Below are 18,683 nucleotides of genomic sequence, written 5' to 3'. Positions count from 1 at the left end.
TTAAACAAATAGAAAGTTACAGTGTACAAGTTAAAATTCATAGCAGCCATTGTTCAGTGTAGCAGCAAGTGAACAACATTTTTACTATATACACAAATGAAAGGCTAACAAAAAAATGAACAGAGAATATATAGTGACGATGGTGAAGAGAGAGAGAGAGAGAGAGAGAGAGAGAGTATTTACTTAGGAATAGCGCTGCTAGTAAGTATACTTGTATGTGTCAACGAGTTGAAATGTACAAATGCATGCACAAATATCTAAGTTGACATTTCACTGTATGAGCTGCTAACAAAGAACACATTTACACACTCTTACATATGTCGTAAATATTTAAACACTATTTAAACAACATAAGAAACGAAAGAAAAGTCACGATGAGAAAGAGAGAGGTGACGGTCCTCAACACGACAGCTCGTAAACATTTCGCACAATTCTAACGTTAAACTGTTTAACATAACATTTAAAATTTTATAACTAAAAGTATTGTGCACTTGCCGCACTAATTTTGTATGCATCACATTCTTACGTAATAGTTGATTGCGGTTGCAATAAAAATTGAAAATGACTTCCCTTCTTCTGTCAACCAATAGAAGAAGAGGCTTTCTTTTCGACTTACATTTTTCCCACTTCCACGATTAATCGGAACATGTTTTTTTTTTTTTTTCTTGATTATATATATATATATATATCTTTTGACAATGGTTTCACATATTTGAGGATAAATGTTTGTACTTATATGCGATGAAAGATGCATACATACATACATAGTTATGCAGTGTATGCAAAATTTTTGTCATTTAACTGAAAAGTTTATGACGTTTTAATGATACACGTTGTTCACGTAACAAATCAACATTTTCACAAGCAGCTCTTTCTGACATTGAATTACGACATGCATTTTTTTGTATGGTTACCAGGTCATATTATTTCATATAGCAAGTGATAGATTTGCTTGCTTGCGTCCGCACTGCATGATATGCTAGGCAATTGGTAATGGTAATGGGAGCTTAAGTTATTAAATACCTGTCTTGCGCACACTAGTATACATGCACACTTCTATCGTCAAAAACGCAGGCATTACGTCTACATTGAATGGCTGTTGATAACAACAACCTATCGCTTGAATGTATATGTAAGAATCTGTGCTTGTTGTATATTCGTTGTATATACGTCTTTCCCGTCGTTCATAATGGCGATAATGATTATCATTGTAATCATTGTGATCGCTATAACGAAAATCATTGCCCCAATATGACTGACTGGCTTTTGGGCTTTAAAACTTAACTGCACATAAATACTTGAGATTTCCGTTTGACATTGATAAATTATTAAATGGAATTAATATGAATACTTAATGCTACTTTAAATATTTTAAAAATTCTTGCCAAAAGACATGACATGTACACGAAAGAAAAAAAAAAAAATTCCACTTCCTGTCTTTAGCTCCTGCTATCCTTGCAATTACATCTTTCGCATTTTCTTAAATAAGTTTAAGAAAAAAAAAAAAAAAACATTTTTTCTTTGTCTTTTCAGTTTTTATTAACATTTATTACGATATTTGGCTTCAAGCCATTTAATACTGTTGACTTCATTTTTGTCATACGTTGCTTTCTTGGCGTTGAAAAACTTGTCAACATTTGTTGTTGAATTTGCTAAAATGCATCTTCAAATCCCTTATTTGGTTTTAGTTATTCACCAAAAGACAAAAAAAAAAATCGAAAAATTTTCTTTCGTATGTTTTTCTTATTCTTGCAGGCTTTATTTTCGTTAGCATTTTTTCTTTTTTTTTGTTTTTCACTCTTATTTGTTCTATGTGGCTTGCTTATGTAATATGAAATGCTTTGTGCGTTTTGCAAGTCTTTGGCTGTCTTAAAAACTAATATCCTTTCTAAAAAAGATTTGAAAATGCATCGATATCAAATCTGAGGGGAACATCTTATTATGATTTATGGCTTCAACTGTTTACCATAGTCCTATTCATAACTTGAAAAAAACGTTTACGTTGTAAATCTTCATATGTATTATGCTTATTAAGTGCAGTAAGATTGGTAAGGGCAAGCAATAAATCCATTTATTTGCGGTATATGCTGTTTAGTACTCGCTTTTAAAGCGAAAGGTTCTTAGCATGTCTTCACTTTTTACACCAAATGCACGCTGCATTTTAATTCGGCCCAACGAATATTTCCATTTGATTCTCTATTACGTTTACTTCTATAGACGTGAAATGACTGCGACTTTATGAAACTGGCAAAGTTCTGTGTTTATGTTAGATCATTAAAGAACATTGAGTATTGAGAACGCAAATAAGTGTTTGGCAGTTTTTCTAAGAGTCAGGCTTTTTTAATCTATCAGCATTTGTCCAGCAGAGTACTTACGTCATTGCTAGCACCATTGCTAAACATTACATGCACTTTCAAAATCATCGGATGCGTGCTTAAGGACGACTATTTGCTGCGTGCATTGGTAAAAAGAAAAAGAAAAAAAAATACGGATTTTTGCGAAGTGAAACATGCACACCGTGACGGTGTACAATTGCTAGACACTAAGCAAATGCAATAATCAGGTGAAGAAGAGCCGTAGGCAAGATAGCACAATATCAGAGCACGTTTATATGCCCGGGAAAGCATCCAAATAGTTGAGCCAAATAGTTGCGATACAAATTGATTTTGAAATAAACCTAGAAATGAAACCTAGAGCGTCGAAAAGCTGCAAGGCTCGTAACGTCTTGTTGCGATAAAAAAATGGATTTTCTTTGAAAGTCCATGAAAAACCATGAATTGATAAAGACCAAGCACTTCTATCGACAGAAAAACCAATTCGTTTCCGTAAAAACCCAATGATCTACGTTTCATATCATGTATTAAAACTGACGAAACATAAAACTATCTATTAAAATCTGGCGAAACTTAATGCACACTGCTAGACACATAGACAACAAGTGGTCATTTCGAATTGAGCCCGATCACAATGAGGAAGTGGTGCCTTACGACAACTTATTAGCACAAGCAACAGATTCACGTAAAGTTAAGGTAAGATCACTTGACATGAAACGTGCTGACCGTGTACACCACATTTTTTCGCATTCAAGCCCTTACGTCCATGGTTTTCTGAGTAACTGTTCGATAATTATAACAAGGCGAGAAATGTTTTGCGCCCAAACTGTTTTTGTAGAATGGAACGCACCAACTGTCAGGAAGATGACTATTACTTTAAATGATGCATTGTTAGTCCCATCATCTAAGGGTGAGAGGTATATTCATTTCGTGAAAACGTTTGCAGCGCCCAGAAGGAAGCCTCTTCTGTCCGCCCTTGTAATAGCTTTTCTTGTAAACATTCTGCTCATCACAAAATGTGGCAGAAACTTCGAAACTGGTTTTACGCAGGTTTTTATTGAAAATACACCAGATCGGCCGAAGGACACGCCTACAGTATCACGTAAACTAAGAAACTTTTTTCAAAAGGAATAAAAAGTTGGTCTTTTTTTGTAATAACCCATAAATTGGAACAGATAAGTCTATAAAAATTTGGACATATATTGTATGGATAATGCCTGTAGTGCCTATACAAAAATGGGAAAAATTCAATATTACAGTGGACCAAAGTATAATTTCCTTCTCATTGCCTTCATAAGGCGCAGAAATAAGCTTCAAAAACCTCAAATAGTAGATAAATTCGTGGCCAATTTCATATGCGGAACTCACCTAAGCATGTTCGCCTGCCCAACTGTGCAGTATCTATGGCAGACATTGTCCTGGTTGTAAAAAAGAAGATATTGAAACTGACCTAAAGCGGTCTAAGGACACGCCTACAATGGCCACAGGCCGATGCAACGAAAACTTTAAAAATCGTCACTTTCCGTCTTTGTTGCTTGTTGCTCATAAAGAACCACACATACACTATATAAATTACTTTTTTTATTCTAAAATTGAGTAAATCCTCTACGTCCATTCGATCAGGACCGAATATATATATACAATTTTCTCATTTGTTTGCTATTAGCGCCGGTTTCAATGCAAAGGAACCTAAAAGTTAGATAAATTTAAGTTTCATTTGACTTCAAATCTATTTCACGGCTTTTAGTTACATTATAAGTGATACTTAAGCTTTATCATAAGATATTTTCTTGCTACCTACTAACTGGCTAGAGCAAATGAAGGAAGATAGCTGACAACAATGATAACTGATAACAATGATACGGTTGACAAAATGAAATAAAAAGACGAGCATGAGTATTTATTTGTGTGAGAAAAGCGTTTACTTCTAACAAAGTTTAAAGGATAATAATGCCATCTATACGTTATAGACGTTGTAACCATAATTTGTAAAAATCTCTATAATAAATTTATTTCTTTAAGTAAAACGTTCTTTATATGCTTTTCTCCTTAATTACTGTAAGTGAATCTTGCTTTAAGGGTAGATGGTGCGTGTATTGAAACTGTAAATAGTTTGAAATGCCTAGGGTTGATTGTCGATGATTCGAAGTGATGTTTTAATGCACATATATAAAATGCCTTCGCTCTCAGGTTAGTTTTCTAATTAGACAGTTTTATTCCTTGAATGTGCCCAATCAAGTTAAAGTTCGAGTGGTCACACCTTTAATTATGCCATACAAAATTTATCCCCTAGAAGTTTATAGTTCCGTGTATAGTTGAAGTTTGAGGAAAACAAGACTATTATGTAATCGTGCAGTAAGATATATATTCTTCTTGGGACGGTATGACTACATTTTAGGTCGTCTTGTACGGTTTCTACGATTGTTCTTTCGTTAATTTCATTAAAGTTAGACTCGTCCTTACCTTCTACAACATTACCCTAACGCGCCAGGAACGCAGAAGCTTTATAATCTTTTATCTCTTAGTAGGCTTGTTCGCAATAACCTTCTGTTGATTTCTCAAGTTACGTTTGTGTTCTTTGGCGAAATGCTTTCAGGTAAGAGTTATAAGAGCTTATAATTCCCTGTCTAGGGTGTTGCGACTATTCAGATGCTCTTATCTCACTTACAAACGAACGCTTTTAACCTTCGCCGCTAATAATGAGGTTAGCTAGTTACTTAGTATTGGGATGGTTTGGTGGTTGTGGTATGCATTATTTCCTTTCATACTAGAGTAGTTACCTTCTGGGTTTCTTGTTTTTTTTATTTTTTTCCCCTCTTTTCCTTTTTTTTTTTAAATTTTTCTTTTTATTCTTTTTGCCTTCGATATTTCTCTCTTCTCTATTAGAGTGTTTTAGAATATTTTACTTTATAATCTATTATAATAACCCTTAATAGCTTTGAGATTATATAAGCGTCAATAAATAAATAAATAAATAAATAATATAACTCATTTTTCCATTGTAAAGAACCCCCATATACTTTATTAAGCAAAAGTGTCCGATAGATATGTGTTTTATTTAACACTTGATTAACTTTAGTTGACAAGTTCGAGCAACTTGTTTATTAGCTTTCATGATTCTATTTATGACATAAACGAACTTCTTTTGGTATGAACTTTTATCTCATATTTAACGAGCGCATTAAGAATACGATAGTTGTTCTAGAATATGACAAGTCGTTGTGACATTGTGCATTGGCCACTTGGCAAAAGAGAACGACATCACCGGGTAATTGCATTCGATTTATATTCGTTTAGATTAGTTTAGATCAAAATGTAGATTACCATCTGGTGATACATCGGCTTTCGTAGGGAATAAGCTGATATCTACTACATCAGTACAAAATAGGTATTCAAGATAGAATTTTCTTCTAGTGCGCAGCGTTATTTTCTCGCTGTATTGAGACATTTGTAGCAGAGATTACTTGATGGTTCAGTTTTCTTCTGAATATGGACGCAATTAGATGGCATTCATTACGTGCTACACCATCTACAGTACAGGATATGTTTACGTTTTGTCCTACCTTTTCTTATACCGAATATAATTCTGAATCCATCTACGCTTCTTTGTGTGTCTGTTCGCCTGTCCGTATGATATCTGTCCATGTACATTTGAGTTCAATCTACAGGCTGCAATTTGGATTAAATAGACCACAACATGTATTGCGATTATGATAAAAGGCAAGCCATTGCATAGGGAGAGAGTTTATTTTCCAGTTTTTTGTAGCGGAAAATGAAAAATAATAAATTTTTTAGGAAGTAAATCAAGTTTGAATCACGTCATGTGATGGTTTTGGGCACCATCCCCCTAACGAGGGAATAACTGCGTTGGGTGAAATGGTGTAGGGTATCTAAAGATAGACCGTAATGTTCTGTTTTCTTTTCGGCTAATCTTTATATATTAATATTGATGGACACAAATCGTATATGTCCCGTCTGTCCACATTGCCGGCGTTTAAAAACACTATGAAGGAATATTACAATGACAAGTTGTCATACTCGCTGAAACCATACTCTTCGTAAATATTCTGGCCAGATCACATCTAGAGCACTGGCGAGCAAACCTATATAATCGTTTTGTAACTTTTGATTTTGAACAATCAATGCCTCTATCTCGAGACGTAGATTGCTTAAAAGATCGAGAATTCTAGCCATCAGTTTGAAGTGCTATAGAGAAGCTTTAGTTTGAAAACCTTGCTATAAGTGCCGGGTGTGCGTGTATACACGAAATCAAAATTCATAAAGACATCTTGTCGATATATTTGGTGGATATTGTTTCGAATGCTGAGGCTGCGTTCGTAAACCTATACACTCGTCATTTCTACCGAAAGTATTTGCGCCACTATATATATTATTAAAAAATAGTTTAGTTTAAAAATTAAAAAAAAAAAAAAACCAATTATGCAAGAAATTGGGACGAATAGATTGTTTACCCTTTCCCCTTGATAAGTTGAATTACTACACAAGAAGGGAATCGAATCTTTTTTACCAAGTTTTCGTTTAAGAAATGCATTAAATTAATGTAACTACGGCGAGTTGCCTTTAACTTGAAAAAATAAAATTAATTAATAAAAAGCAGCAGATAAAACTTTTTCACAGAGCTAACCAACGCGTATCCTTTGATCGGGAGATCAGTGGCATATGTACAAGCGTGTGGTTACTTGTAGTTTTATAAATCGCTCTGCTCGTTTTATACTGTTTTATTTTATTTATTTTTTTTTTACCAACATTTCTTTATGTTATCATCACGTGGAATATTTTAAACGTCTTTCGCGGTAAGCGGTAAATACAACGGCTAGGAAATAAATCAATGTCAATCATCTGAAATGTTTTTGTTAAGGTGTATTTTGAGAGAAAATGATGCATGCTTGCTTACATGCAATCACGTGCTTCAACAGCATCGGGTAGTGAAAGTCATTTATGTAGAAAAAAAAAAAAAAAAAAAACAGGATATTACGAAATACATGAAATATATAAGTAAAAGTAAAATAAATAGTAATGAAATTGAACGTCATATGTAACACGAGTAGTGTTAAAACTCGACTCACATGCGATCTTTTTTTTAAACGGTTTATGCGGGAAAATCGGAATAAATTAATGTTTCGTTAGTTCATATAAAATTTTTTAAAAGTTTAATCCGCACATTTTTTACGCTTTTCAGCATTTGTGCATATTGTCAAAAATCATTAACATTAAAGTTAACGCCAACGACATTTTAAGCTTAATAACTAACGATATCATTTGCACGTGCATGTGTGTGTTTTAAGTGCAGATATGCAAAGCCATCCACGCTACCACCGTAAAGATACATGGGGAAATACTTTTTATGGTTTGCTTCCTTGCTGAGAAATTTGTTTTTTTACAAAAAAAAAAAAAAAAAAAAAAAATTATGTGCCAAAAAACCAAATAAAGTTTTTGCCACAATCTGGCTGATAGCAAAATGTATAAGTGTACGTGTGTCTTTTCGCCTGTATGTGTGTACATGGTTGAGTGTGGTAATTATGGCATTTCACACGAAAAACCTTTTGTAACACGCTGTACATGTTTATCATGTCTTTGAGGTGATCGAAATAGTTCAGCATATTTTATCACCTCGATTTTTTCCATCATTTTTTCCCCCCTTCATCGTTTTTCATAGTTGCTTCTCTCGGTTTTCATAATAATAAAGATCTACTCTGTTATGCAAAGACCTTGGTTAGGTATAATTAAAGTTCACTTATAATTCTCATTAAATGAACTTTGAGGCTTTGATGCTTTTCCTCACCTATCAACATTGAATGCAAAGAATTTTATATGCTCTTAACTGACTTTAGAACATGAAGGCAAGACTGAAATAAAAATAAAAAATTTGACAAAGTGTTGGAAAGTCATTTAAAGTATTAGAATATTTGTGAAATAAAGTGGTAAAGTTTAATTAAAAAGGCTTCAAGGAGGAGCTATTATGACATGCTTTATTTTGAAAATAAAGTTTTTAATTCCACCTTTTTTCCTATTTATGTAAAAGTTGAAAAAAAATTCATCCAACAAAACTCCCACTCATCAATACCTGTTTTAATGAAAAAGAAGAATTAACATCAACATCAATACCATGAAAAGCTAAAAGCATTTTATACAATTTTTTTTTTTTTTATATATATATATATATATATATGTATATACACATGAAAGTATCATTGATGTAATCGACTTTGGAGATACTGTTTAACGATTTCGAAATGTTTTATTTATATTGATTTATTGAAATCTTTTTCCCGACAAGAGTTTGTCAACACACTTTAGCTCTTGAGTACCACAAGTTGTTGTTTTGTACAAAATTACACCCGTCGCTTATTTTGAGTGTATTTTAATGAGTATTCAAGTATCATTAATGCAAAAAAAAAAAAAAAGAAAAAAAATTTATTCAATAGATTTGTACATTTGTCAGCTAAATAAATGTTTATTAGAATAATTGAATTCAATAAATAGGAAAAGTCTTTTATAAAATTAAATGCGTTTTGTTCTAGAAATTTTTGCATTTATATAAGTGAAATTGTTCTTGTTCCGTCCGCAAATGCTGTAAGTTTTTTAGAATAAGTTGAAGAATGTTCACCACTTAAAAGAAATTCGTTCCTTAGAAATTCAAACTTGGCAAACATTGCGTAAAGACAACCTGTTTGAACATTTCGTAGGAATTTACAGCCTAGTCGCCTTAACTTTTTGAACAATGACTCAGGGAATACACTCTGTTCGTATAAGACACTGACGGTCACAAAGAAGTGGGAGAAAGGAGAAAAAGATAGCGATTGGCCGCTATGCCTTATGGTAAGTGTTAGATTGTCACCAAATAAGCGTTCACTGTAGCTGCGACCGAAGGAAGCTCTACCGCAGAGATTTTAACTTTCGAACATTTAGTTGGTAGTCGCTATTCTTCTCTACCCAGGGCGAATAGCCGCTTTCAAAGTTTTTCAATGCATAAGCAGATGTCTTTCGAAAGTATTTACTTTCATATAAAAGCTTTTTCAAGTCAACACATGTTAGTTGAGCTTCATTCAGACGACAGTTGAAAGAACATGAGTCCAAGAGAGACTCTCCAAAATTCTGCCAAAGAATTAAAAATGTACCATAAAGATTTTGATGTTAATTACTAATTCGTACGCCTTAATTGTACGCCTTCTCAACGCTTAAAGTCTAAAAAATGCAATTCTACCTCTGACAAATAGGGAAAAGTGGCAATTTGTAGTATAAGACCAACAAAAAAGACAATGAAGAAAAGCTTTATAAGTTTGAAGAGGCAAAATTTGTTATAATGGAGTAAAAAGCATATGTGCATATGAAAATGATTCCCCGAATTATGCATAGAGAATTGAAAAGAAAAGGGTTTGAATTGTTGGGAATATTTAAAATTATTTAATGAATTAACTCTAACTCAATTCTCTCAATTATTGTACTTTTCAATCAGTTAGGAATTACTACTACTTTTCCATTTAGCCAATGTCTTTTTTTACACGGATTTTTTTGCACGAATTTTTTGGAAACGTATCTATTATGCGAAAAGAGAAGAGAGATATAAACATATTGAGGATGTGTTAATAATCTCTTTCAATATTTTCATTCTACTACTTATACTTGTCAAAAGGATGATTGAAAATACGCTTTTTTTAGGCCTTTTAAGAATTTACAATGACGTTCCCTTTCTATCACCTCCTTTAATAACTTAAGCGCCGGCAGAAAGAATATTCTGTTCGCATTCTTTTTTCGATAAACTTCCACTTCAAAGTTTTCACAAGTTGTAGTATAATTAATTATTTGCATGACAAAAGAACTAAGCTCTTTAATATGTTGTGCAGGCCTCTTCCACTACCTCTTCTTATTTTGTATTCCCTTATATTCACATTTGAGTTTAAAAATAAAACAATTGAAAATAACTTATATAATATATTGAAAATAGGAAGGAAAGAAGTAAAAGAGGGAATCAAGATATGATATTAAAGGAAACTTCTTTATTACGGGACTGTAGAAAACAAATTTCTTATGTGTGCTAATCTAGCAAATGCGATTATTTTCGAGAAAAAAAAGCTATGAATTTCCTCAGCCCTCGAAAGTTATTATCGCATTATGTACAGGAATTCGTAGGTCTTGGGCGTAGTGCAAAATGCAGAATTTTTCTGGCTTGGCTTGAAGAAAAAATTAGTTGTCCTTCAATATGTCGACAAAGCATATTTTTAAAGCTGAAAAAAAAGGTGAGAGAAAGGAATAGGTAGGTAGTGGCCCTAGACTAGTGGGTGTGCGCCTAATTGATAAATGTTATGCTTACGCCGACTGAGAACTCACTAAAGCTACGCTCAAAGTGTACTCTACCGTATTCAAGCTTTTAACCCGACTTATTAGTCGCAACTCTTACCCACTGGGCCATTGATGCTGTGGTTTTAATTGCGAACTGTGTCTAAAACTGTTTGAAGCTGCTTTTTTTATTACATTCCACACCATTTGTGTGACCTGGTTGCCGCTACTCATACGGCAAATTGTCCTTCATTTAGATAGAGGGATCTCGTCTAAGTAGCCGACTATAATCAGCCGAGAAAATTATTGGCGTTCTCTCCTATGCAATATGCTTTCGTTATGCATATTGTTGTCAAAACTAAACAAATTTACTGTGAAAGCATATTTAGTTGTCTGAGAGGGTACTACAGTGTTAGATGGAAATCGGAAAATTAATTCCTTCTATTGCTATAACCGAAAAAGCAACTTAAAGTAAAATTAATTTTTTTTCCTGTTTGCTGTTTAGCTTACGTGCGAATTATTTCAATCAGTTCAATTACAATAGTTGAAGGTTTCACTAAAAGAGAAAAAAAAAAAAAACAACCAGTGCGATAATCGGCATCCGGTTCACTAAATTTGAATCTATTTGAAAAAATGTACAGATTTTGTACTCTTCGTTACTGTAGCATAAATGCTGACTGTTGCTACAGTTTTTTAATAAAGAATTTGCATATTCAACGCTAGCGTGGATAATGCATTTACAGTGACAACAACATTTTATAATTTTCATTAATTAACGATTTGTTACAAATCCCAACACAAAATGAAACTGTCACAGTTAAATCAAATAGTAGAATGTACTTTGAGAGCCAATAATAAGTATTTACATAAAAAAAAAAAAAAACGAACACTTTTTGATTTGCTTCTTAATTATTGGTAGTGAATTAATTTATTTTTTTTTATTTTCAGTGTTATTCTTATTTAAAAATGTGTAAATAAAGCATGCATCGTGTTTATTTATACATATATGTTGTTTCATAACCATCGCCGTCGTTATGTTGTTATTCTTACCAATGAACCAATTTGCATTAAACGGATAAATGATGTTTTTTTTTTTTCTGAAATTAAATGGAACTGTCAAAAGAGGATAATCGGATGCTTGCCTTGTTACGGTGGGCAATGTGAACGCGATAGTAAAGCATAGTCATTGTAAGGTGTAATTACAGAAAGCACACAGACAGAAGATAAGCTCTGCATGGTAGAAGGAAAATTATTTTGGAAAACTTGAGAGCTGAGGAGAATGTATTTCACAATAACTCTGCTCAGAAGTAGGGAAGAGCTTCGGTTTGCCGTAAAGAAAAGGGCGAAATACTTTTATTTCTTTCTTCTATTTTTGGAATAAAATTGTTTTAAATTGAACTCGATCTGAAGATGAAACGGTGAGAGGGAGGGAGAACACGCGGACTGTGCCCGTGTCGGTTATAAAACCAGGGGTATAATTACGTATGAAAAATTTAGTTTTTGCTAAAAGCGGCGGAAGATAAAAGTGAAAGTTAACTTTTAGATTACCCTCCAGTTCAATATTCGTTTCTTTTGGATCTCTTGAAGATGGTTTTCAAACATCGCAATGCAAGGCAATGCTTTCATTTAGCGTTCGAAGGCATTACAGTTCAACCTTTCGGTGATGGGTATGCAATGTTCGTTATAAGACGAACGTATTTTTTCATATGCTTTTTTTTTTTTGCTTTTTTAGTTTACATATTCAATGACATGTACCCAGAAAAATATTAAAAATGGTAAAAAAAAAAAAAAAAAAAAAAAAAAATAGTAATCAACATTTATTATTTTAATATCATAATTAATAAAACACATTTATTATTATTTGTTATTCTGACTATACACGGTTTTGTTTAAAAATATCTTTTAATTTTTCATATTGAACAGAAAATTTTTAAATTTAAAACATTTACATAAATATTGATGTTGGTTTTATTTAAATTTATTTGCCATGTGTTTTTAATAAATAACGAAAATGAAAATTCTCAAATCCATCATTGCATAATATTTTTTTTTAATTTTTTTTTTGTTTTTTTTTTTTTTTTATTTAAACAAGCATTTGAATACATAAATAAATATATGTTTTGTGAAATATAATATTTGTTTGAATTAAGAATAGATTTTTTTAATTAAATTTTTATTTATTTTCTTTTTATTTATACAAAATCTTGGAGAAATAATGTAAAAACATTTCACGACGAATGCCTAAAAGGTTATCGGACGTATGATATTCTGGTAGATGTTACGTAATATTTAATTATCTCATTGTTGAGATTATGTTTATATACTGAAAAAGGATGCCATAGAAAGACAAAAGAAAACGACATGGGAATATGTAAAGAGAGCGGGCGAGAATTTTGTGGAAAACGAAAATCCTTAACACAAATTCAATTAAGTTTAGAGCTTACGGTTGATTTAGTAAATTAATCTCAATATATTGGAATTTATGCAATTACGCATTAGCTCTTCCTCATGTGTACTGTAGTAGAAATGATCCTTAAAGCGACGTGGATTTAATAGTAGTCATAAAATATTCACATGTGTGTATATTAATATAGCATATCGAATATATTGCAAATTTCTAATAAAAACCCATCCCTTCACACTTGAAAGAAAAAAGAAAAAACTTGAAATTTTCGGTTCATCTTGGTTAACATCTGGATATAAAAATTCCAAAATTGTCAAATATTCGTTGGTTATAGAAATATCTCATATATATTATATTTTTACATTTTTTGTTCAGCAATTTTTTTTATAACATTTTAATAGATCCATTAAAGTGATCATAAAAGTTTATAAATGGCAGCTATGTTACGACATTTGTGGCACTCGTAAATATAGAAAACACGTTTCCAATTAGTTCAAAATTCTAAACAAATTTAGTTAAGATCGACTGCTATAAGCACTACTTTAGGCGTATGATTTAGCAGGATGTCACTTGTCGCACGCATGTTCACGCTTGAAATAGAGATTACTTCCTCCAACTTTGTCAACAGAGGTAACCTATTGAAACATGGGCATCTATTAACTTTGTCACGTCTCGGAGTACAGATCAAAGTTGCTCTAAAGCTATTAGAAGATTAAAAGCGATTTAGATATGTCCATTTGTATACGTATGGCCGCACTCTCAGTCAAGGAAGGTCCGAACTTCACCGAAGCAAAGAGATGTAAGCCAAATGTTTACGACGGATACGATCGAATCGAAGTTACTTTACATGCTGTGAACAAAGTGTACTGGGAATTTATCAAACTTATTCCCAATAAAAATTTTATCAATCTTCTCTTCCGGTGTTTTCGGCCGTAAAAACAGCAAATAGTACTTTTATTCCGCCTGTATCGCGCGCCTAAAAATTTTAAGTAGAGAAAAATAGATCATATGTTTTACATTCATTTTCTTATGGAGTTATGCCAGAATATCCGGGAATGTGTAGAGAGACGTTTCTGTAACAGAAAAAAAAACTCATGATAGGTGTCAAATTTTCAAGCACGCTTGCGCAGTTGAAGAGTTAGAAAATTAGTAGCAGAAGGTCTCTAAAAATAGTAATTTTCTTTATGACGATGAAGTCAAAGCAAAATTAAGCTTTTCAAGAAGAAAAGCTCTTAACATATAATGCGCAAAGGTTTTGTTAACTCAACCAAAAAACTTTGAGTCTGCGACGAATTCACGATTCGTTTTTGTTCGACATTAAGTCCTATGGGCTTTTTTATGGCTATTTTTATAACACATCACTCAAAAAGTCTCCTGGCTTGACTGTTGATAGCCCCATATTATTTTTGGATAGTACCAACCTTCACACATGATACAGGCCAAAATATCATGACATACTGACAATCAGTTTATAAGTGTTTGCTCTGATCGCCCACAAAAGCGCCCAAAATCGTTTTCGAAAGGTGAACCTGCGTAAAATAGCTGACATCTTAAAAATGTCGGTCGGTAGTGTATTCAGTATTTTGCATGAATACTTCCCTGAAGTTGGTTTTGTGGGTTTGCTCACTGTCGTCAGTAAACGTGTTGATAACTAAGAGTGCTGTTCGATTTTGTTTAGGCGAAGAGAAAGGATTTTGCCATGCGGCAAAGGATGAAACTTGGATTCATTACTACAGCGCAGAGTCAAGTCGGTAATCAACCGAGGGCAACGACAGCAGCTCAAAGTGATCAAAATATTAGTGTGACTAGATCAAGTGTAAACTAATCTCGAAATGAAATTTTGACACGTAAAGTCTGGAGTTTACTGCTAGTCAGAAATCATATAGATCCGTCGACAATGTTATTGCGTATGTATCAGACCGGAAACTTATTCAGTGATACGATATGTTACAAACAGAATGGCAAAATCGCTATACCCTAAATTCGATGACATATTCGCTGACCTTAACAAGCATACATTTTTCATTCAAGTGACGTAAGTTTATGATTTATTCTCAGCTGAATGCAATTGGTGGTATTTTGCTTAGTATGATTTATGGGTTATGGATTTCTTCATAAATTTTTTTTTTTAAAAATATATTTTAACAATTTTAACATTTACTAAAACTAAACACCGAAATATACATTAAATAGTGTATTCATAATTAATTATTGATGACATTTAATATAAATTCACTCACAAGACATACATTTTAGTTAACTTATGCTAAATGAAACTTAAAAAAAAAATCCTAAAAATCATATTATCTTCGTTATTAAGGTCGCTTTTCATCATTTTTTTTTTTTTTTTTTTGGTTTTCTCATTTCATATTTATCATGTAAAGTGTGCGTTATTTATTAATTATCATATCATTATTATTATTATTATTATTGTTATTATTAATGGTTTTTGCTTTTTTGCGATAGTCTATATATATCTATGCGTATATGTAAAATAAAACGTAATGGGTACATGTCACTTACCAAATTTAACCACGCATTCGTGGTCAAGATCTGATTCTTTTCATCCTATAAAAAATACACATAATATTTATTGGTTGAAGGGTATTTCAATTACTTTTTTCTTTTTTTTTTTTTTTTTTTTCTTCTTTCAATAATCCTTTTATTCCATAATTTCAAATCACCATAAAATGTAATAAAAAAAGATTTTTTAAAAGAATTTGTCGTTAAGCAAGAACTTACCACATCGATAATTTGTTGCAAAGTCAGTCCGAATTTAACTTCTAAAGGTTCTGATTCATTAGCTACTGGTCTCTCTAGTGTATTATAGGTGGATAAAAGGTGGTTAAGTAAACGTTTTTCGTGTGGTCCTTGGCAGCTTTCTGAAATGAAAACAAAATTTTAATTTATAATATTTTTATTAATTCATGATGCAATTAATTGTAAGATTAACTTTCATATAACTATATATATATTGACTAAACTTAAGTTTCCTTTGCTTTCCCTCAATTTTTTTAATACGTAAGCATATTTAATGTTATAGTATGGATGTGGAACTGTGTGCGCTCAAGAGATCAATCTAGCTCATTTTCGAAGTGAAACAAGTGGGAACCTAGTCAAGTTTGATAGCATTCTACGCAGAAAAAAGGGATACCATAAAATCGTTCCTGGAATTTATGTGAATCAGGAATGAATGAAATATATTTGACTATTTGAATAAATAGATGTAAATAAATTAGTTTTTATAGAAAATTGACAATTTAGTGATCATTTACTTGTGCCATTAAGGAAACCTCAGAATGCGTGTCAAGAATTAAAGATTTTTTTATTATCATCATCAATAGATGGCTTTAGAATCTTTTAGTTTACGTTAACTCCATCAAACTAAATGTAGGGCGTTGCGAATCGCTAAAGTCCATTGACAATTAAAAATAAGTAAAAATATTATAATGGGCCATGGCCTGCCATTACAATGAAGTGGTCGAAAATAGTGCTGCGATTTGAAAAAATTTCAGTAGCGCCTGTTCCCGCCCCAAAGCGCGCCAACGTACCGAATTCCAATGAAATGTGCCAAAAATTGCAATCTGTAAATCGCACACTTATATACATAGACAGACGGAAAGACAAACAAAGCATGTAAAAGATGGGTCTCTTGTAGGCCCTTGTAGGTGTTACACATGTCCGCACAAACTTAATATACCCTATACCCTGTACCCTGTAACACCATGAAACCAATTTTTCCTGAATGCAAATTTTGCCGAGTCATGGAAAGGTCGCGATTTATTTGTGCCGTTCCATAATACTAGAAGATAACGCCTGCGACCTATGCCAAAGCATCAACGATGACGCGCAGCATATTGTTTTCGTCTGTCCGGCCTAGACATATACTAGAAAAATACTTTCCGTGTAATGATTCAATTTCGGTTTGATAAATTTCGTAAGTGTTTGAAATTTGATGGAAACACGCCAGGTTTGGATGGGCTTGGTCAAAAATCAAAAAAGGCACTAAAATTTTTGGAAGCGTACTTCCTAATATAAGATATAGCTTATTGTTCGAATATATAGTAACCTAATGTTAAACCTAAGCATGGAAATTTCGTAAGCAATCCATAGGGGTCCAACAGTCTACAAGACAAAGATGAAACGCTTCCTAGATGAATATTTATTTTCAAAATTCATTCATTTCTCGAACCCGAATTGCTTACGCAGTCTAAACGGGTGTGCCCATCAAAATCGCGACAAATGAGTCTAGGCTTGCATAGTCAAATTTTGGTTTTTTAGGTTTGCTAAAAATCTGAGTAAGATTTCTAACCAATAAAAACTTATCGTCTATCTGCAATCTGAAGGACAATCTTATTATATAATATAATATTCAGGGTTATCTATTATTGGTTGCCACGTGACTTAGTGTTTCTCTGGTAAGTGATTTAGCTTTCCGTTAATTTATCGCATCAGTGCTTGCAATGTTTATTGCCAGTCATAGAATAAAATAATGAAAAATGTTCGTGTGACATGCAATTGATATTGATGGCTTTCCGTGCCTTTAAAAAGCTAATGGATTGCCTAAGTGAAGGTAAAATGCTTAATTGTGTTTGATAAATGAAAACAGAGTGTTTAAAAAATTTGAAAAATTGGTTTACAGTTCTAGAAAATCCGTCAAGTTATTTAGTAGTTCGACTTTGAAGCAATAGACTCAATGAACAAACAAAAATGTTTTGCTTACTAACTAAAAACAGTCCGGTGTGTATGTATTTTATCATAGCATAGATGTTGAACTTATTTCACTTATTTCATCAATTTTATATACAATCTTTGTGTAATCACAAATATATGAAACTTAAACATTCGTTGACCGATTCCAAGAATAAACAATTAAGAATATTTTATTCAGAAGAGACCTAAATGTTTTATATCCGTCACCGTAAGAGAAGAGAAACTTTCATTCATTCTCTCTAATATGGAGTGGGCGAGGCTGATTTTTTTTTGTTTTAGAAATAAAAGTTTTTGTAATGTAGGCACGTGGGCCTTGTGGGCATATCGTGTGAAAAGTTCAAGACACTTCGAAATTCTGTTGCTAGCCGATAATTTTGTTTTTGCGAAGGGTAGAATGTCTACGACAGATGCAAAACAGTTGGCCACATGTACAGATGGACAGACGCACAGATGGACATATTTAGGTGCATTCTCAATTTGAAACTGATCAGGAATTTATATACTTTCTGAAGGGTTTCTGAAGCTTTTTTCCGCTTCTTATAAAGATATTGAAAACACAATTAAATTTCGACACACTCTATTATATATATATATATATTGAGTAGGCGCGGTCAGTTTTTTTCATTTTTCTACAGAAACTACATGATCGCTCATTTGAATATGCGTTCAAATTTTTGTACATTTTTCTGCGCAAGCTTATGAGTAACGCGTAGAAAAATAACTTATTAACTGAGGTCTTCTCAGTTTACTTGGCGTTGTGGGCATGACTTAACCAGTTAGCTGTGTATGACGGATATATTTATTATGGTCCGCCGATTCGGTTTTCGTTCGTTTGGATTTCCCTATAAAATTTTCTCATTGCTGCAATAATGTATTTTAGAATATATTTTGGTCGTTGTGTCAATTCATTGCATCACAAACTAATTTCATATTAG

At 32.6% G+C, this 18,683-nt stretch overlaps 1 protein-coding gene and 1 long non-coding RNA gene across 8 annotated transcripts in view; one reads left to right on the top strand and one right to left on the bottom strand.

Moving 5' to 3' along the window:
• LOC119634189 (neuronal acetylcholine receptor subunit alpha-7) overlaps positions 1–18,683 on the bottom strand; it is a 293,482-nt gene that overhangs the window by 86,013 nt on the left and 188,786 nt on the right. For 4 of the 7 annotated variants that reach the window (XM_038028209.1, XM_038028208.1, XM_038028211.1 and 1 more), the window contains one exon: positions 15,778–15,917. In XM_038028209.1, coding sequence (XP_037884137.1) covers positions 15,778–15,917 — 140 coding nt within the window. Of the gene's footprint in view, positions 1–15,558; positions 15,604–15,777; positions 15,918–18,683 lie in introns of all 7 variants that reach the window. The other 3 variants (XM_038028215.1, XM_038028212.1, XM_038028214.1) reach the window with 1 other exon arrangement.
• The window catches only part of LOC119634193, a 223,050-nt gene that overhangs the window by 107,723 nt on the left and 96,644 nt on the right, over positions 1–18,683 (top strand). The window lies entirely within an intron of this gene.

Source organism: Glossina fuscipes, unplaced genomic scaffold (assembly GCF_014805625.2).
Source record: "Glossina fuscipes isolate IAEA_lab_2018 unplaced genomic scaffold, Yale_Gfus_2 2, whole genome shotgun sequence".
In the NCBI taxonomy this organism is placed as follows: Eukaryota; Metazoa; Arthropoda; class Insecta; order Diptera; family Glossinidae; genus Glossina; species Glossina fuscipes.
The sequence above is the reverse complement of the archived record's forward strand: the minus strand, read 5'-3'. Positions and strand labels throughout refer to the sequence as shown.